The 20,566-nt window shown below is 45.1% G+C and overlaps 1 protein-coding gene across 1 annotated transcript in view; it reads left to right on the top strand.

Annotated features, from left to right (window-relative positions):
* Positions 1-20,566, top strand: part of PSMD1 (proteasome 26S subunit, non-ATPase 1) — a 159,522-nt gene that overhangs the window by 121,681 nt on the left and 17,275 nt on the right. The window contains exons 17-18 of the mRNA XM_089685437.1: positions 2,414-2,528; positions 2,638-2,754. Of these exons, the coding sequence (XP_089541563.1) occupies positions 2,414-2,528; positions 2,638-2,754 (232 nt within the window). The remainder of the gene's footprint in view (positions 1-2,413; positions 2,529-2,637; positions 2,755-20,566) is intronic.

Genomic DNA, 20,566 nt, shown 5'->3' with positions numbered 1-20,566 from the left:
GTCCCACCACTATTGGCGAGTCCATTCCTGACACAAACATTTTCTATGCTGCAGTTTACCTATTCTTAGGTGTGCTGGCTGCATTGTTATTTTTTTTTAGGCTTTCTTTCCCTTTTCACCTGTTGATCCTGCTAGTAGATCGGTTGCTCTTAAACAGTCAAGCTGCCTACGGATGTAGCAGCTAGAGGGTTAGGACAAGCCATTTACCACCGACCGGGTATGCGTGCAATGATCAGCTGTTATTTATGTAAAGCCTTTATCCCAAAAGGAACAAAACTGTTACTGTCACTGCTTTTAAAGTGTTAGCTGGAGTTTGGCTTCAATTTGTTAGTCCTAAATCTGTTAGTGCATCTGACTCTTACCTCCCCCCAGATTAACAATGCTGCTGTCCAAAGGTGTGTCTGTTGTGCCTTCTCTCAGAATGTAGGCACTCTAATACAGGAGGTTTGTTAATGGCTGGATCACCAGGTGAAACAGCCTGACCACTACAGAATTAACAATAAAAAAAAAAAAATTCTATATGGCTGCAGAATGTGTTTGGACCAGAATAGGTGGGTATACAGATCTTTTCTATACAGGGTTAGATAGAGTAGGTTTAAAATGGGGGTGGAAGTAGGTTTAGCCTCAGTCCGGTTTTGCCTGAACATCTGCTTTAAGTTGTTTTTCTGTAGCTAATGTGTATTCTCAAACATTAAGTAAACAACTCTATAACCCCCCATATATTACATTTTTCCCATAGTGATCTCTCTTGGCTAAATAACTCTTTGCCTGTTACTCTTCTCCCTTGTTTTTACATACCGTGTTCTTTAAAATATAGTAGTTTTAAGGTTTATCACACGTAGGGATTGGTGACAGCTAGCATGTTGACAATAAAAATCAGTTAATTGTTCAACTTTTGCCACTGGCTGCCTCTGTATAAACAGCCCTGTCCCTCCATGTAGCTTCTGCAAGAATTACTCTCTATTTTATAGCAGTACATGTGGAACCTCAACTGCTTTACGTATACATTCCATCTGTACTTGCTAGCATGCTCATAGCTGGAGTAGACTGTTTACCATATTATTTACAATTGTTATTGCCTTCAGCCTGTTATGTGTATTGCATTTTTCATAAGTTCCTTTGGTAAACAATGAGAAGTACAAATATTTATACATTTAGCTTATGTATACATCAGATAAAGTATGGTAACTGCATATTTTGCAGTAAGGTGGGTTAAAGCAGAGCCTAACTTTACCTGAGCACCACAAACTGAAAATGCTAGTTAATTTATATGTAATAGGCAAATAAAACTCAACCATCCGTCCATGTTCTCCAGGCCTTATTTTGTTAAACACTTTGATAAACACCCTCCTAGCATTTATAGCGGTGGTGATCTCAAGGTGCATATGGTTCATGGTGCATTTACTGGAAATTAATCTCAGCCATGCAAGCAGAAGGCAGTGCTTAGAAACCCCTTCCTTCAGATGAAAGGAGAAAAATGGCCATGAAGGCTTTGGAGATGTATGACATCATTTTCTCATTTTGGCCTAGGCCAGAAACCAAGAAGCAACTGAAGAAATGTAAAAAAAAAAAAAAAATTAAAACCAGTAAATATAGTAAATATAACTTTCTATCTATATACTGTACTACGGTTAGCAGTATAAGGATTAAAAATAGTTGTTGATTGAGAGAGTTAAGTTTTGCTTTAATATACTGTAAACTAAACTTGGATAACCTCTAAATTAATATTCAACTACAAATTTCAGCATACATCTTAAAGTGGAACTTCACCCAAAAAGGGGAAGTTCTGCTTGTCTGCATGCTCCCGCCCAACCTCCTCCACTGCCACTTTTGGGCATGGGTTTTTAGGGGGGGGGGGGGAGCGGTTACCTGGCTCTGACAGGTACCTGCTCCCACTTGTGCTGCGGCAATCTGACCTGTGAAGTGCCCCACCCCCCCCTCTCCCCCACAGTCTTTTGGGGCACTTCACAGGTCCCAGAAGACTGAGACCCATTGACAAAGAGTGGCACGCTTCACGCATCTGCTGTAGGGGACCGGCAGTGAAGCTGCAAGCCTTCACTGTCAGTTTCCCTTACTGAAGATGCCAGCACCTGCTCCTAAAGACGATTGAAGAATCAGCTTGGGTGAAGACATCACTGGATAGCTGGACAGGTGAGTGCCCTTGTATTAAATGTCAGCAGCTACAGTATTTGTAGCTGTTGACTTTAATTTTTTTTGGGAGGAGTCTGGTGCTCCGCATTAACTTGTAGCTAAGGTTTCTGTTTTATTACAGCTGGAGAGTACAGTAGTATGTTTTCATATTTTTGCATTGTACTTTTTACAGTAGACAGACTATAGAACTGCTGTTGAAAACTTCTTGTCTTTCATACTTATTCCTGAACTTATTCTGACTCCATTTCTATTCCTTCTGCAGAACACCTGAGCAATGTCCAAGTGTAGTATCATTGCTGTCTGAAAGCTATAATCCTCATGTGCGGTATGGAGCAGCCATGGCTCTGGGTATCTGCTGCTCTGGTACTGGGAATAAGGTAAGAATTCTACTTATTGTTGACTCTTACCTGAAACCTCATTTATAGTCTATATATCATTCAATAATTTGTGAACTTCTAAACCAGAATTTCTATCTCATTATTGCAGGAAGCCATTAACCTACTTGAACCGATGACAAATGACCCAGTGAATTATGTGCGTCAAGGTGCGCTGATCTCCTCTGCTCTGATCATGATCCAGCAAACAGAAGTTACCTGTCCAAAGGTGTGTAAAAAAAAAAAAAAACGGGGCCATGTGGCAATATGCTGTTTTCCTGTAATTATTTACCTTACAGACTCAAGGTTGGTTTTACATACAGTGCCTTGAAAAAATATTCATACCCCTGGAACTTTTCCACATTTTGTCATGTTACAACCAAAAACATAAGTGTATTTTATTGGGACTTAACAAAGATAGACAACACAAAGTGGCACATAATTGTGAAGTGGAAGGAAATTGATAAATGGTTTTCAACGTTTTTTACAAATAAATATCTGAAAAGTGTGGCATGTATTTGTATTCAGTCCCCCCTGAATCAATACTTTGTAGAACCACCTTTCGCTGCAATTACAGCTGCAAGTCTTTTTGGATATGTCTCTACCAGCTTTGCACATCTAGAAATCTTGACATTTTTGCCCATTCTTCTTTGCAAAATAGCTAAAGCTCTGTCAGATTAGATGGAGAGCATCTGTGAACAGCAAATTTCAAGTCTTGCCACAGGTTCTCAATTGGATTTAGGTCTGAACTTTGACCGGGCCATTCTAACACATGATTGTAAGCTCGAAAGAGCAGGACCCTCGAACCCCTTGTGTATTGTATTGTATTGTTACTGTCTTGTCTCATGTTCTGTCCCCCTTGCTACTGTACAGCGCTGAGCATACCCTTTGGCGCTATATAAATACTGTATAAGAATAATAATATGCTTTGATCTAAACCATTCGAGTGTAGCTCTGGCTTTTTGTTTATGGTCATTTGTCCTGCTGGAAGGTGGACCTTCGCCCCAGTCTCAAGTCTTCTGTAAACTCTTACAGGTTTTCTTCTCAGATTGCCCTGTATTTGGCTCCATCCATCTTCCCATCAACTCCAACCAGCTTCCCTGTCCCTGCTGAAGAAAAGCATCCCCAAAACATGATGTTGCCACCACCATGTGTCACGGTGGGGATGGTGTTTTCAGGGTGATGTGCAGTGTTCGTTTTCTGCCACACAGTGTTTTGTGTTTAAGCCAAAACATTCAATTTTAGTCTCATCTGACCAGAACACCTTCTTTCCACGTTTGCTGTGTCCCCCAAATAGCTTCTTGCAAATGGGATTTCTTATGACTTTCTTTCAACAATGGCTTTTTTCTTGCCACTCTTCCATAAAGGCCAGATTTGTGGATTGCACAACTAAAAGTTGTCCTGTGAACAGATTCTCCCACCTAACCTGTGATTCTCTGCAGCTCCTCCAGAGTTACTATGGGCCTCTTGGCGGCTGCTCTGATTAATGCTCTCCTTGCCCGGCCTGTCAGTTTAGCTGGACAGCCATGTCTTGGTAGGTTTGCAGTTGTGCCATACACTTTCCATTTTCAGATGATGGATTGAACAGTGCTCCACGAGATGTTCAAAGCTTGGGATATTTTTTTATAACCTAACCCTGGTTTAAACTTCTCCACACTTTATCCCTGACCTGTCTGGTGTGTTCCTTGGCCTTTATGATGCTGTTTGTTCACTAATGTTCTCTAACAAACCTCTGAGGGCTTCACAGGAAAGCTGTATTTATACACAGGTGGACTCTACTTTCTAATAAGGTAACTTTTGAAGGCGATTGGTTCCACTAGATTTTAGTTAGGGGTACAGAGTAAAGGGGGCTGAATACAAATGCATGCCATACTTTTCAGATATTTATTTGTAAACAAATTTTGAAAATCGTTTATCATTTTCCTATCAATTTCACAATTATTTGCCACTTTCTGTTCATCTGGCACATCAAATCCCAATAAAATACATTTACTTTTTTGGTTGTAACATGACAATATGTGGAACATTTCAAGAGGTATATGAATACTTTTTCAAGGCACTGTATGTTTAACCTTGGCTACACAACCACTTTTGATCTACACATAGACTTTGTCTTAATAGCTGTAGTTAAAAATGTTCTTTAGCTTTGTTGATGCATCTTATATATGCAACCTATTCTCCAAGCACAGTAGTATTTCCTATTTTTCTAAAGATCTGCATACTATGTTTCATTGTATTTTTGTCCGCATGGCTTTTGTATAGCTTTTCTTCTTCCATGGAATTTTCTATCTTCAATTAGAGTGTACACGTACAGGTGCAGGAGGCTGAAGTACATCCAGAATCTGTGATTCTCACACTGTGGCGAGAGGTTCAAATGGATCAGGCAAAGCAAACACTTTCACATTGTCTTCTTGAGCTATTAACTCTGTGCACACTTTGCAGTGTGTAGGCATCAGAGACCAATACCACGTGCCACAATCGGACTTCTATTATTAGGGTCTTAGATTGCTCCCTATCTTCATAATGTTTAGAATGTATCTAAACCAAGAACAAAATTTAATTTCTCTATTGTGCTTTGAGGGACACAGCAAGATGATAATAAGGAACTTGAAGTATACTGCCATCTACTGGAGAATTGTACACTAGGCACATAGAAAACTATAGGCCAGCCCACTTGAAGCTATAAATTGAATTTATATATTGGAATTCCTGGAAGTCTCACCTTTTAGCCAAAGAGTACAGATTTTCCCATTTCAGAAAGTATACAGGTATTCTTTCTGTGATGGTCCTGCAGCCTGCATAGACAATCCTTCTTCTGTGTTCCAGTTAGCACAGGACTCCACCTTTCAGGTAAGGACAGTTTATCTGGGGATTCCTTGTCGGAGCCAGACCTGTAATATTTCTCCTGACCCTGTTTCTAAAGACTTACTTTGTGAGTGTCTAGCAGGTTATATGCTGTGATGAATATTTTTCCTCTTTATTTTCCATGAGGCGGTGTCTGGCTGAGCTCCTGTGAGGGGGTTTAAGGTTTCGCCTCTTTTCTGTACTTATATGTTTATGTAGGTTTATATTCGTTAATGGGCAACTCTCCTTTTTATTCAGTCATAGGCTGACGGGTGGAATGAAAGCTTCTGGTTTGCGTATCTGGCTAAGCTCTCGTGAGGGAGGTTAGGATCTCTCCCTTTCTCTGTACTGGGTTATAAAATTAGATAGGTTTGTTTTTATGACTGGGAAACCCTAGTTTTTTTCCTGATTGAGAGGAGAGGAGTATACATTTCTTTTTCCTTTTTGGTTTTGATGATACAACACTTTTAGGAGCAGTGGCTTCTCCTATGTTTGTTTCTCACTTGAAACAGCAGGCAAGCTATGTGCTGAAAATCTTAGGCTTTAGTCTGTCACACAGTAGCAATATCCTCTAGAGCTTCAAACAGCCATGTTATCATGGGCAAAGCAAGTGTGAGTAACAGACACGATCCTCGTGCATCTGATGCTCTGCCAGTAGTGACACGGGTCTCTCTTCATAGGCTAGTATTCTTCCTGGTACTCCCTAACCTCTGCTGGTCATAAGTATTTTTGGGGGAGTTTGGTAGCTTGTAGTAAAGGTACCACATTCTTCTAAAGCTTGCAAACAGAAAGGAGGTTGCATTACTAGGGTAGGTATCCCACTTACTCAGGGCCTGTTGTGCTTGGTGCATGAAAGGATTGTGCCTTCTGCATTTCGCACAGTTCCCAGTCAGATCAGCCTGTGCTGGAGGCCATTTCTGACATTCCCCCAACACCCCTTTTCATGTTGGGTGGAAGTGTTTACTGTTATGCAAAGATTTATGTCTCAGTTAGTGCAATTTGTTGCTCTTCCTAATCACAGAAGATTAAAACGTTCATCTCCACCTTTCCCAGCATAATATGACTTAAAGCTATCTAATATTTGTGATTCTAGAAGATTCCATGTTGGACATATGTTGGAGTCCCTGCATCTTTTGCAGGAGGAGATTGTGCCAGATGAATTTCATTCAGCAACTGTTTCACCAATAAAAGCAAACTATATTATTTTACAATAAGGTTGTTGTTTCTAAATTGGAGAAATTCATCCTTTCCTTGACTTGGTGCCTTGGCTTGGTTCTTAGTCACCAAAACTTTCTACAAATGTATTTTCTCATCATTCCTTATTCCATGTTAACAGTGTTCTAGCCATTCACATAGAATACGCTCTGTCCTTTAAGGACCCTGCTTGCAAGAAGTTGGAAGCAGATTCTCAATCTATCTACTCGGTGGGATCTGTCTTTCAACCCATGCTTCCCCTCTGCACATCTTTCCCAGACTTTTGCTGACAGGTTAAAATCCCTAAAAAGGGACAAGGCAGCTGCTTATACTTTGCACTGAGTAGATGAGTGTTGCATTAAACTGGCTACATTTTTGGGCAGATGGTATTTTCGGTTCATCACTTGAAACAAATTATTAAAAGCGTGATGGGTGAATTGTTACTTATTTCAGGCATGGAAAAAAAGGTAAAGTGTCAGTTCATATATACACTGACATGTCTTCCCCTTGGATGTGTTTGCTTGTTTTGTTTTTTTTGTAAACATGGGGTAAATCCACCTCTGTATGATGGTCTACCCTCACATGCCTGGACAATCCTGAAAGATTTGCCTGCAGGCCTTCCCTGGTTTGCACTTGAATGTGTCTTTCATGTTTTTGACATTGGAGGGATTCAAATGAATCCTTAACATGAAAAAGTCCTCTCTATTTACCTCTCATTGCTTGGAGTACTTGTGCATTCTCTTCTGGATAAGAGACCAAGGTCTTCTGGGAGAAGTTGACATAACTTCAGGGTCAGATTCTGCAACTTCAGTCCCAGTTTCAGATCACCTACAGAGCTGCATGCGGGTAACTGTATTGGTGGTATCCACCTTTTTTAAGCAGTTCCATTTCCTCAAGTCCACTTAAGTACCTTCAACGGAACATTCTCGCTGCATTGGATAAACCTAGTTGGTTTCTTGACTTGGTGATTAGGTTTTACCAAAGAACCAAGATGCTTCTGTCATGTTGGCTTCTCTTCTTGACATTGTCAGCAGCCAGATTTTTTTTTTCCTTCCCTTAAAAATGATTGCCATGACAGACCCTAGTCTTATTTTTTGTGGCAGAGTTTTGCACCCACTCTCTGTTCTGGGTTGTTGGTCTCCATAGTAATCAACACTTCTAATCAGTATTTTGGAGTTAACAAGCAATTGGTCTGTTGGTTTCATTACTTCACTGGACTTTCCTTTTGAACGGTCATCCGGCCTTGGTTAAGTTGGAATGCTACATTTAATTTAAGTACAATTCATTCTGTTCTGGGCAGACAGCAATATCTACCGTGCACATTCCCTGGGCGGAAAACTGGTAGGCAGATTTTCTTCGCAGACCATATCTGAACTTGGCTAGTTTCTCCATTCTGGGGTGTTCAGGGACAAATGTCTGCGGTGGGGATGCCGGTTTTGCAATTACTAACATCTTGGTTCAAGCTGGAAAGATTAGTTTCTGGGGCACAGAACCTGACCATGAATGTGGCACTGTGGGATCAGTATACCTTTATCTACGGTTTTCCTCCTCTAAAATGTTTACCTCTTCAGCTGCCTCCTGCCCGCCATGTAAGGTAATGACAGGCACAAGGCGGTTCTCTCATTCTGGGAGTACGTTATATGACGTCCTCCCACTCTAACCACGCATACGCGGCAACGGGGGCACGCAGTGTGCCGATCAGTGTTGCACTGTCCCTTGGACACAGCGGATCACCGATCAGTGGAAAGAGCCGAAGATTTCGGCTCAGTCATGAGATCAGCGGTGTCCAGTCACAGCTGATCACATGTAAATAGGGAAATGTCGGTTATCGGCATTTCGCTCCTCACGAGCTGTCACGCTGCCAGTAATCGGCATCCCCCAGAGAGAAACATGTACACTGCTCATCAGGGCACTGATGATCAGTGTGCCCTGATGAGCAGTGCCACATATCAGTGCCACGCTAATGCCACATATCATTGCCTACCAGTGCACATCAATGCCACATATCAGTGCCCATCTGAGCTGCCTTTCAGTGTCACCCAGCAGTGCCAGTCAGTGCTGCCAATCCGTGCTACCTATCAGTGCGCATCAGTGCCGCCTATCAGTGCTACTCAGTGCCATATGAGTGCTGCCTTTCAGTGCCCATCAGTGATGCCTGTCAATGCCCATCAGTCAATGCCACCTACCAGTGCCTCCTCATCAGTGCCACCTATCAGTGGCCATCACTGCAGCCTCATTAGCGCACATCAGTGAAGGAGAAAAATCACTTATTTACAAAATTTTATAACAAAAACTAAGAAACGTTTTTTTTTTTTTTAATTTTCAGATTTTTTGGTTTGTTTAGCAAAAAATAAAAAACCCAGAGGTGATTGAATACCACCAAAAGAAAGCTCTATCTGTCTCAAAAACATTATAAAAATTTCATATGGGTACAGTGTTGCATGACCGCGCAATTGTCATTCAAATTTTGACAGCGCTGAAAGCTGAAAATTGGCCTGGGCAGGAAGGGGGTAAAAGTGCCCTGTAGGTAAGTGGTTAATGGATTAAGGCCAAAAGCATTCCAGGCATTCTTATAGCTCCAGATTGGGCTGGAAAACTGTGGTACCCCATTTGTCAGTTGACACCCTGTGTCTTCCACCAAATTGGCCACATCTGTTATCTCAAGGACAGATTTTCTACCCTGCAGCTCAGTTAGCTTTGGCAGCCTGGCTGTTGAATCCCTAGATAGAGAGAGAGAGGGCATTTTGGATTCTCTTGGAATCATGCCATGCTAAAAGCTACTAATTCTTCTTCTTCCCGTAAGATTTATCTTTCAGCATGGAAAGTGTATTTCTTAGTTGTAAAGTATGGGACACAGAATCTGTAATCATTACCACTGGGTTATATGCAGTTACCTTTAGGTGATGGCACCCTGGGAAAAAAAAAGGCTGCAAAGACATCTCCCTATTCAACCTCTCCCACTCCCAGATAATTTCGGTGTTTGCTAGTATCCTTAGGTAAGAGAAGTTTACCTTTCTCCTATGGAGGTTTATCTCTCTTTGAGATTGATCTTCTATCAATATTCCTGCTACATCATAGCCATTGCAGCTCCTACTGCAGCTTTTGGATCGGTTGTCTCTTCAGCAGTTCCTTGAGGGATGAAGGAGGGATGCTGACCTGTAATGTTGCTAACACACTGGTTCTCACTTTAGGCACTCCCCTTGGCACACAGTGCAATGTATGGTGTTAGTGGCTGGGTGCTTTACAGGTCCAGGGCTGTGGTCTGATAGCAGCAGAGCCCCTGTTAGGTCTGCCTGCAGAAACTACAGTGGTGATTACATGGTGGAAGCCCTTTAAACATTCCTACCCTTGGTGCCTTTTTATCTCCTAAGCCCCTTTGGGGTGTGTGGGGACCAGCAACCACTCTTTTGGCGGTCACAGCAAAGAGTCGGGAACATTGGTTTCATTTGAAATGTTGGCATCATGTCTTTTGTTGGTGTGTTTGTGCCCAGAGCTACTGCACCTGCATGACCTTTCCATTGTGCAGCCTAGTGTGCCTGTGCTACTTCACTCTCCTTTGGTTTACTGTGGCTGTGCACCCTGCCCCTTTCTGGATGTAATTTTCGACCAGTAACCGCTCCCGGTTCTCCTCCATTTTCACAGTATAGCAGTTCCTCTGCAGTACTCGAGTTCACTGCAAGCCTACACATACTTGGCACTGAGACATTCCCATCCCTCTCCACAGCAGAGATCATGCGTATTTCTCTGGCAAGCATGGTAGATCACAAGTGTAAGGGAAAAGAGTCAAATGAACTCGCTAGCTTATGCTCAGCACCTAGCTTAAATGAAGGTGTAGACCACTTAGAGCCTTAGTACCTTTTACTTTGGCTGCCTCCAATCTGACTCCCTGCCTTCCTCTGGCCATTCTGCTGCCCCAATTATCATCTAAGCTTCCTGTTTCCTATTCACGGAGGAATTTTCTGCCACAAAGTCAGCAGTCCTAGGCAGAATTTCAGGCTTTATCCTGGCCATAGATGGCAGGAGTTGCATTAGTTCCCCCTTAACTTTACCTCCTGAATCAGTGTTTCACTTTGCCTTTGAGCCCATGGATACGATGATAGCTGAGACTGATCCCTTCCCTTCTGGGGAATTGGATCTGGGTGAAATGCCCGTAGGTAAGATTTCATCAAAGGATACAATAGCTTCCGTTATTGATAATGTACACTCCTGCTTAGGGCTGGAGCAGCCAGAATCTGTGCACCCCAGGATTTCCTGGATGATGTACCTTTTAAACTGGCTAAATGAGCTATGACTTTTATATTCCAATTATTGGTAGAGCCAGTTTGAGGACTGCATAATCTGGAAAAGGTTTTTATTTCTCCAAAACAATTTGCTCAGTATTGAGGAAAGTTTCCTACAAAAGTAGGCCATTCCTGTGGTAGATCCTGTCATCCTTGTTTTAACAAGACCCTCACAGCCCCAGTAGGGGATACTTCTGTAATTAAGGATCTGGTAGAGGCCCTCTTTACAGCTTTTTTTTTTTTTTTTCCTTTGGTGTGCACCACCGTTCATCCTGTAGTTGCTTCTATGACATTCTGTCAGACCAATGCTCTCTGTACTAAATGCATGGCCTGAGATCCTAGTTTCATCTAAGGGATGCCTCAATCAACAGTCTGTTGGCCTTTTACCAACCTTTTGCTTTGCGCTACTGTGTGAATGGCTTGGTGAACACACTTGGTCAGATCTTTCAGGATGAATCTTCTCTCCATCCACATGCCACAGGATTCTTTGGCTTAAATGCTGGTAAGCTAAGCAGCAATGAATGCAAGAAGCACCTTGTGCTGTTGCCCTTTTGAAGGCTAACGCCTGTCTGGTACCTCCTTGGGTAAGTGCATTAGGAAAATTACAAGTGGATAAGCATACTCCTCTACCCCAGAAAAAAAGCAGCTTGTGTCTCCACCAGAAGATTCCTTTTGTCCTTCTCTGTCCTTGAAGTCCTAAATCTAAGGCAAGAATATACTTTTATAAAAAGACATGACCCTCCAAACCATCCAAGGCTAGTCCATTTCCAGGGGTTACAAATTCAAATTTTATACTCTTCTTCCTCCCCACTTCATGCTTACAAACGTGCCTCTCTGCATTATGATATGCCAACCGGTTTGCTGCAGAAGTTCTTGTCTCAAGGGGCCAGTACCTCATACCAACAAGAACTCTTTCAAGGCTTTTACTCAAACCTTTTTAAGGTTCCCACAAGGAAACTGCCATGTTTGTTATTGCATCACTTCTCCCAGGAGATTTTCTAACCACAATGTATATCCAGGATGCTTACCTGCTTATTCTTGTATTTCTGCCATATCAGTGCATTATTAATTTGTGCGCCTCCCCTTCAGCCCTACTAAGCTCCCCTGGGTTTAGACATAGCCCTGTCCAGATACTTCTGCTTCAAGGAAAAACTTCTGCCCTTCCGATTTCATGCCCTGGTTCTTTGGACCCGAGGAAGCCCTCATTTCATGACTGCATGAAGATCTTGGGTCTCATGTTTGCTTTCTTCAAGGCATATGCCAAGTTGTCATTTGAGCTTGTGGTTTGAAGGACAGTGTTTCTTCCTCCCTCTTAAGATCAGATCAGTTAGTGCTTTGTGGGATTTTCCTTATCGGTCATCTGTTTCTCAGATTTGTAAAGGTGCTACCTGAGCTTCTAGTCGCACCTTTTGGTTCTGAAAAAATTTTCTCAGACTCCATTGAGGAACACAGCCCCCCCCATGTGTTCTTCTTTTGGACAGCTTGCTGCTAGTGGTGAGGTGTGAGGAGCCTCACAGAGTCTGGCCTTTAGTTTTCTATGTGCCTAGTGCCCATTTCTCCTTTATGTGTAACCCTAGTATAACCTTAGGTTGCTTGCTCTATCGTCCATTGAGGGGCACAACTTGATGGTAATCGGTAACCTAGGGAAGTCCAAAAGCTGTCCTAACAGAGGAGTAGGCACACCAAAACAAGCACAGATGATCCTGCTTAACAGCAAGAAGAAAAAGAAAATAGGAATACAAAAATCGCAGCCATTCCTTAGTTCTCATGGCTGCATTTTGTTATTTGTTTTTTTGTTTTTGTTCTCTCACCTGTCTTTCTGCCAGTAGCACACTACCTATCCTAGGATGATGGTGCTCACTTACTGAGTTGTATCTATGGAATAGTACTGTTGTCTTCCTAGGACAGGAAGTATGCTAGAAACCAGCCTGACGCCTGGGGCCGCCAAGAACATGGTGCTCAGACTCAGTGTTGCAGTAATGACAAGAAAGCTAGTCCACTGAGCTGAATGAATGGTCTAAATCTAAATAGAAGTGTGCCTAAAATGTAATACATATATAAAATATAGCACAAGAATCCTGAGTGGGTAGCCCATCAGCAAAACAAAAGATTTAACATATTCAGGTGCGCTGCTGTCTTGTGGATTCAGACTTCCATCTGTAAACGACAAATGAGGGGCAGAGATGGCATTTTTACACTCTGGTATAGAAAATGAGAAAACTTTGATTTTGAAAAAGCAATATAAGATCTACTCACAAGGTGAGTTACTGAGACAGATGACCACTGTAAACAGAAGCTAGCAAAGTCTGTTGTGCGAGTAGTGGCTGTGCGGTCTCTCCCTTGTCCCTCCTGGAAGTAAGTTAGGACTGCAGAACCCCTTTCCATCCCCATAATCAAAACATAGGGGGTTCTGTAGGTCTGAAGTACCCTGGGCAGGATGATGAGACTTTGAGATAGTTGAGAAAGCATTGCAGAGTGCCCAGAACACAGAACAGTACTTGATTTCTGGCAGAATCCGTAGTTCTTTTTCACTTAACTTTTCAACCAGATATAACAAAATCCTTTCAGTGGTATATTTAGCAGTTCCAGAGGGAGTGGGAGCAGGAGCAAGGAAAAGTTAAATTTTCTGGTTTATATATATTTTAATCCTTAAAATTGTAACTCCAAATAGCATTCCATCCCCCCTTTCCCCATAAGCTTGCTCTTAGTTTGAGACTTGCATTTCATCCCACATTGACTGCCCTCCCCATTTTTATCTGCACTGTTCATATCCCACCCTTTCAATTAGTTCTCATTCTTTTTATTTATTCCCTTTTTTTTTTTTTAAAGGGTGGCATACATATCCATAGGTTGGATACCTCTTTGATCATTCTCATATTTAAGTTCTGGAGACTTACAATTCAAGCTTGTCTGTATTTTACTGACGCGCAAAGTGAAGCAGCCCAGTGAGGTTTGCAGACTTCAATGAGCTGTAACAAGGGAAGGAAGTGGACCACAACTTGTGGATCCACTACAACATGGTCTTGACATTGCTTGTGTACTTAAGAATTTTTCCCCTTCATAAATATTACATCAGCCTTCCATGCCTGTTCTAGCTGTGGTAGTCTATTGCTCTTATTCTAAATAGCTCTTTGCCTAACTCCCTATGTTTTTTTTCTTGGACACAGATTGTCTTCACACCTTGGTATGCAGCAGTCTCGGAGAACTCCATGCCAAAATTAAATAAACAGTCTATAAAAGAGATAATAAAGTCTGTGTTTCCATAGTTAGATTCAAGTGCAGAACAGAATCTTTATAGTGCACTAAACCCTTGCACACGCAGCCTCCTCTTGGATAATGTTTGCTTAATGAAACAAATGGCGGTTGAGGGAGACAAACCTCCTTGTCAGAAAGACACCCCCTCAGAAAAGAATTATTGTAAATCTATAGACCGCATCGCACCTTTACTTGTCAGAATGCCATTACAAGCTGTTGGAAATGGCAATACACATGTCTGGTATCCTGAACATGGCTCCCTCAAGCTGTTAGGTGAAACTGGAACTTTAGTTCTAGTGTGCATCTGCCTCATTGTATTGCTGCTCATGAAGATATGATTGTAGCTCAGAATGCACAATGTGCTGGGAGATGTACTTCCCACTCTCACTACCCACACCTACACTGGATATAAAAAGTCTATACACCCCTGTTAAAATGTCCGGTTTCTGTGATGTAAAAAAATTAGATAAAGCTAAATCATTTCAGAACTTTTTCACCTTTTAATGTGACCTATAAACTGTACAACTCAATTGAAAAACAACCTGAAATCTTTTGGGGGGGAGAGTAAACTTAAAAAACTAAAATAATGTGGTTGCATAAGTGTGCACACCCTCTTATAACTGGGAATGTAGTTGTGTTCAGAATTAAGCAATCACATTCAAAATTGTTAAATAGGAGTCAGTACACACCTACCATTATTTTAAAGTGCCTCTGATGAACCCCAAATAAAGTTCAGCTGTTCTAGTAGGTCTTTCCTGACATTTTCTTAGTTGCATCCTACAGCAAAAGCCATGGTCCACAGAGAGCTTCCAAAGCATCAGAGGAATCTCATTGTTAAAGGTATCAGTCAGGAGAAGGTTACAAAAGAATTTCCAAGGCATTAGGTATACCATGGAGCACAGTGAAGACAATCATCAAGTGGAGAAAATATGGCACAACAATGATATTACCAAGAACTGGACATCCCTCCAAAATTGATGAAAAGACTAGAAGAAAACTGTTCTGGGAGGCTGCCAAGAGGCCCACAGCAACATTAAAGGAGCTGCAGGAATATCTGGCAAGTACTGGCTGTGTGGTACATGTGACAACAATCTCCCGTATGCTTCATATGTCTGGGCTATGGGGTAGAGTGTCAAGACGGAAGCCTTTTCTTACGAAGAAAAACATCCAAGCCTGGCACATCTGAAGTCTCCCTAAAGCATGTGGGAAAATGTGTTGTGTTGTGGTCTGATGAAACCAAGGCTGAACTTTTTGTCCATTTCAAAAGATATGTTTGGTGCAAAAACACTGCACATCACCAAAAGAACGCCATACCCAAAGTGAAGCATGGTGGTGGCAGCATCATGCTTTGGGGCTGTTTTTTTTCAGCTGGAACTGGGCCTTAGTCAAGGTAGAGGGAATTATGAACAGTTCCAAATACCAGTCAATGTTGGCACAAAACCGTCAGGCTTCTGCTAGAAAGCTGAACATGAAGAGGAACTTCATCTTTCAGCATGACAACAACCCAAAGCATACATCCAAATCAACAAAGGAATGGCTTCACCAGAAGAAGATTAAAGTTTTGGAATGGCCCAGCCAGAGCCCAGAACTGAATCTGATTGAAAATCTGTGGGGTGATCTGAAGAGGGCTGTGCACAGGAGATGCCCTCGCAATCTGACAGATTTGGAGTGTTTTTGCAAGGAAGAGTGGGCAAATATTGCCAAGTCAAGATGTGCCATGCTGATAGATTCATACCCAAAAAGTCTGATTGCTGTAATAAAATCAAAAGGTGCTTCAACAAAGTATTAGTTTAAGGGTGTGCACACTTATGCAACCGTATTATTTTAGTTTTTTATTTTTACTTCTCTCTACCTAAAAGATTTCAGTTTGTTGTTCAACTGAGTTGTACAGTTTATAGGTTACATTAAAGGTGGAAAAAGTTCTGAAATGATTTATATTTTGTCCCTTTTATTTAAATCACAGAAACCTGACATTTTAATAGAGGTGTGTAGACTTTTATATCCACTGTATAGTGTTAAATAGCATTCCATAAGTGAAATGTACTTATATGCATTAAAGAGTAAAGGTGCATATCTAATTAGGAAGACTTATGATCAAAACATATAATCTGTTGGCTGGTGATGTATTTTGAAAAATAATCTTTATTCTTTCATTTCTGGAAAGTGCTATAATTATTATTATTATAATACAGTATTTATATAGCGCCAAAGGGTTTGCTCAGCGCTGTACAATAGCAAGGGGGACAGAACATGAGACAAGACAGTGACAATACAATACACGAGGGGTTAGAGGGCCCTGCTCTTTCGAGCTTACAATCTAGGAGGGAGGGGAAAGTGGTACAGGAGGAAATGGCTGTAGGGGATGGAGTGGTGGGAGGAGTGGAGGAGGTCAGTTAGGTGAGGGTGGGGTAGGCTTCCCTGAAGAGGTGGGTTTTCAGGGTGCGCCTGAAGGTGACGAGGGTAGGTGACAGTCTGATGGATTGGGGTAGAGTTTCAGAGGATGGGGGAAGTCCTGGAGAAGTCCTGCAATCGGGCATGGGAGGAGGAAACCAGGGAGCTAGAGAGTAGGAGGTCCTGTGAGGAGCGAAGGGCACTGGTAGGGTGACATTTGGGTATCAGGTCGGTTAGGTAGTTTGGGGCGGCATTGTGAATGGCTTTGTAGATCAGAGTTAGCAGTTTGAATTTGATGCGCTGGGCAATCGGGAGCCAGTGGAGGGATTGGCAGAGGGGGGTAGCAAATATGGAGCAGTTGGTGAGGTGGATGAGCCTCGCCGCTGAGTTCAGGATCGACTGGAGTGGGGATAGCGTTTGGGTAGGCCAGTGAGAAGGGAGTTGCAGTAGTCCAGGCGTGAGATGATGAGGGAGTGTATGAGTTGTTTAGTAGTGTCTGGGGTGAGGAATGTACGTATCTTGGAGATGTTGCGGAGGTGGAGCCTGCATGACCTTGATAGTAATTGGACGTGAGGTTGGAAGGAAAGGTTTGAGTCCAGGGTGACACCCAGGACTTTGGTGTGTGGGGTGGGAGTGATGGTGGCGTTGTTAGTAGTGATGGAGACGATGGGGGGGGCGCGGGCTGGGGGGGGAAGACCAGGAGCTCGGTTTTGGACAGGTTTGATTTGAGGAAATGGAGCAACATCCAGTCTGTCGTTCAGGAGGTGGGCGATGCGGGTGGAAAGTGAGGGGGTGGGGGGGGGGGGGTGGAGAGGTAAATTTGTGTGTCGTCAGCATAGAGGTGGTAATTGAAGCTGTGGGAGTGTATTAGTTTGCCAAGGGAGGAGGTGTAGATGGAGAAGAGGAGGGGTCCGAGGACAGAGCCTTGGGGGACTCCGACAGAGAGGGGGAGAGAGGGGGAGGTGGCAGTGTTATAGGTGACGCTGAAGGAGCGTTGGGATAGGTAGGAGGAGATCCAGGAGAGAGCAGCATCCCTGATGCCAAGGTAATGCAGTTTAGTAAGGAGGAGAGGGTGGTCGACTGTGTTGAAGGCTGCGGAGAGGTCAAGAAGCAGGAGGACAGAGTAATGGCCAGTAGCTTTGGCGGTTAGCAGGTCGTTGGTGATTTTAAGTAGGGAGGTTTCGGTGGAGTGTAGAGGACGGAAGCCAGACTGTAGTGGATCAAGGAGGTTGTTATCAGTGAGGTGGGCGCTTAGGCGATTGTAGGCCAGGCGCTCAAGGAGCTTGGAAGTGAATGGTAGCTGGGAGATGGGTCTAAGGTTATTTAGGTCAGTGGGGTCAAGGGAGGGTTTTTTGAGTATGGGGGTGATGTGCGCGTGCTTTACAGGGGAGGGGAAAGTGCCAGTGGAGAGGGAGAGATTGAAGATGTGGGTGAGGGAGCGAATGATGAAGGGGGGGGGGGGTGACTGGAGGAGTTGTGAGGGGATAGGGTCCAGGGGGCAGGTGGTGAGGCAGGCTTCAGTGAAGACCTTAGAGACATCCTCAGTGGTAGCTGGGCTGAAGGAGTGGAGCGTTGGGGAGGTGATGGTGTGCGGGGCGTTAGTTATAGTGGGGGGTAGTGCGGCTATGAGGTCGGAGGAGGGGAGGGTTGAGGGGTTGATGGAGAGAGGGGGGCTAGGTGGAGAGGTAGATTGTGAGTTGACAATGTCCTTACGGATTGCGTCAATCTTGTTTTGGAAATGATTGGCAATCTCGTGGGCGGTGAGTGAGGTGTTGAGTGGAGGTGGGGGGGGAGAGAGCAGGGATTTAAAGTGGAGAAGAGCCGGTGAGGACAGGTGGAGAGGGTGTTGATAAGGGTTACGAAATAGGCTTGCTTGGCGGCATGGTGGGAGGTGGTGTAGGTGAGGAAGGCGGCTTTGTAGAGGGAGAACGCGCGAGGGGATCTGGTTTTGCGCCATAAGCGCTCCAGCGCACGACTGCGTCGTTTGAGACATTTCGTGTGGTCGTTTTTGCCAGGGTTGAAGCGGTCAGGGTCTGGTGTTACGCGTGGTTAGGGGTGCCAGGGAGTCGAGGGCCGCTGACAGTGAGTCGTTGTACACAGTAGTGGCATGACAGAGGGAGGATACTGTCATACAGACGGTCAGCTGCCGGGTGAAGATGGGTCGGGTTCAGGTTGCGGAGGTTACAGGTGATGGTTGGACGCTTTGGGGGGAGGGGGAGATGGAGAATGTGAGGAGGTGGTGGTCAGAGAGGGGGAAGGGGGTGTTAGTGAAGTCGTGGGGGGTGCAGAGGTGGGAGAAAACGAGGTCCAGGGTGTTTCCGTTGGTGTGGGTGGAGGACTGTGTGTGCTGTGTGAGCGCGAAGGAGGAGGTTAGGAGGAAGAGTTGGGAAGCAGCCGGGTTGTTGGCGTTGATGGGGATGTTGAAGTCCCCTAGGATGATGGTCGATAGCTCGGAGGAGAGGAAGAAGGGAAGCCCGGAGGCAAAGTCGTCTAGGAAGAGGGATGCAGAACCAAGAGGCCGATAGATTACCGCAATCCTCAGGGGGGTGGGAGAGAAGAGCCGGATGCAGTGGGCCTCGAAGGAGGAGAAGGATAGGGAGGGGGGGGTTAGGGAGGACCTGGAAGGTGCTCAGCGGTGGCAGGAGCATACCGACCCCACTGCCTCTGCGGCCGCTCGGACTGGGTGAGTGGGTCCAGACGAGGCCTCTATAGGAGAGTGCTGCAGGGGAGGTGGAGTTAGTGGCTTGGATCCAGGTTTCTGTGACCGTTAGGAGGTTGAGGGAGTGGGAGACAAAGAGGTCGTGGATGGCGGAGAGCTTGTTGCAAACCGAACGGGCATTCAGGAGTGCAACCGACAGAGGAGGGGTGGATACGGGGAGGAGGGGGACAGATATGAGGTTGAGGGGGTTGCGGCAGCTGGCGGGAGCAGGGGGGTGCCGAGAGGGGGAGTGGGGGGCCAGGGTTCGGGGGGATGTCTCTGGTGGTTAGGAGAAGAAGGGTGAGGAAGGTGGCATGGGAACGGGATGTGCAGGAGCGTGTGGGTCTGTTGGTGGTAGCGTGTGGGTCGGCGGGGGAGTGGAGTATCAGGAGGAGGTGGTGAGAGCCGTAGAGGGGAGAAGGAAGAAGTGAGGGTGCAATGTAGAGCTGTTTTGGGGGAGTAGGGGGGTAGAGGGAGGCAAGTTTGGGATTGGAGGAGAGGAGGAGAAGTACAGGTGGCATGCTAGGGTGAACGGAGTGCTGTTCGGGGATGATGGGAGGTTTCAGTCAGGACTTGAGGATGGGGAGAGTCCATTATGCCATGATGGAGTTAATCAGTGTCCAATCGTAGGAGGGGAGTGAGAGTGGTGGGCGGCTGGGTCCGCAGCTGGCTGGTTGCAGTCTGTGGGTGCTGTAGGCCGGCGTCCGTGGGTGTTGTGGCATGGCGTCGGTGGGTACAGTGGCTCGGCGACTGGACGAGCCATGGGTTCGGTGTTTGGAGGTGTTGTGGGCGCGGCGTCAGGGGGTGCTGAGGGCCCGGCGTCGGGAGGTGCTAGAGGCCCGGCAGCAGGAGGTGGTGTGGGCCGATGTCCGGAGGTGGAGTGGGCTAGGCGTTGGTGGGTGCCCCCGCCGGATGGAGCAGGGCTCAGGGCTGTGCGGTGGCAGGGGCACGGCTGAGTGGAGCACAGTGGGGAGCAGATGTGGCAGCGGTGGCTTACCCTCTCCGTGCCAGTGGGGGTGGTTGCTGCTTCCTTCTATCTGCGGAGCCCGGAGCGGGGCGTCTTGGTGACAATTCGCGGTCCTCCGTGGTCTGCCGCGGCCGATAGGAAAGGCCACGGCTTCAGGGGTCGTGGTAGGCTGCGAGTCGCCGGATCTCCGCAGGAGGGACACCTTGCCGGAGGGTGGGGTGGTGGGGTTTACGGTCCCTGGTGGGGTGGTGGGCTTGCAATCCCAGGTGGGGTGGTGGGTTAGCGATCCCTGGTGGGATGGTGGGCTTGCGATCCCTGGTGGGATAGTGGCCTATAGTCCCTGGTGGTGGTTTGTAGTCCCTGGTGGGTAGTGGGTGCCCCTGTTAGTGTCCCTGGTGGCTAGCGGTGTGAT

This window comes from Staurois parvus, unplaced genomic scaffold (genome assembly GCF_062004578.1).
Source record: "Staurois parvus isolate SC_StPar_1 unplaced genomic scaffold, SC_StPar_1.0 ptg000376l, whole genome shotgun sequence".
Taxonomy (NCBI): Eukaryota; Metazoa; Chordata; class Amphibia; order Anura; family Ranidae; genus Staurois; species Staurois parvus.
This window is presented reverse-complemented; position numbering and strand designations above follow the sequence as displayed.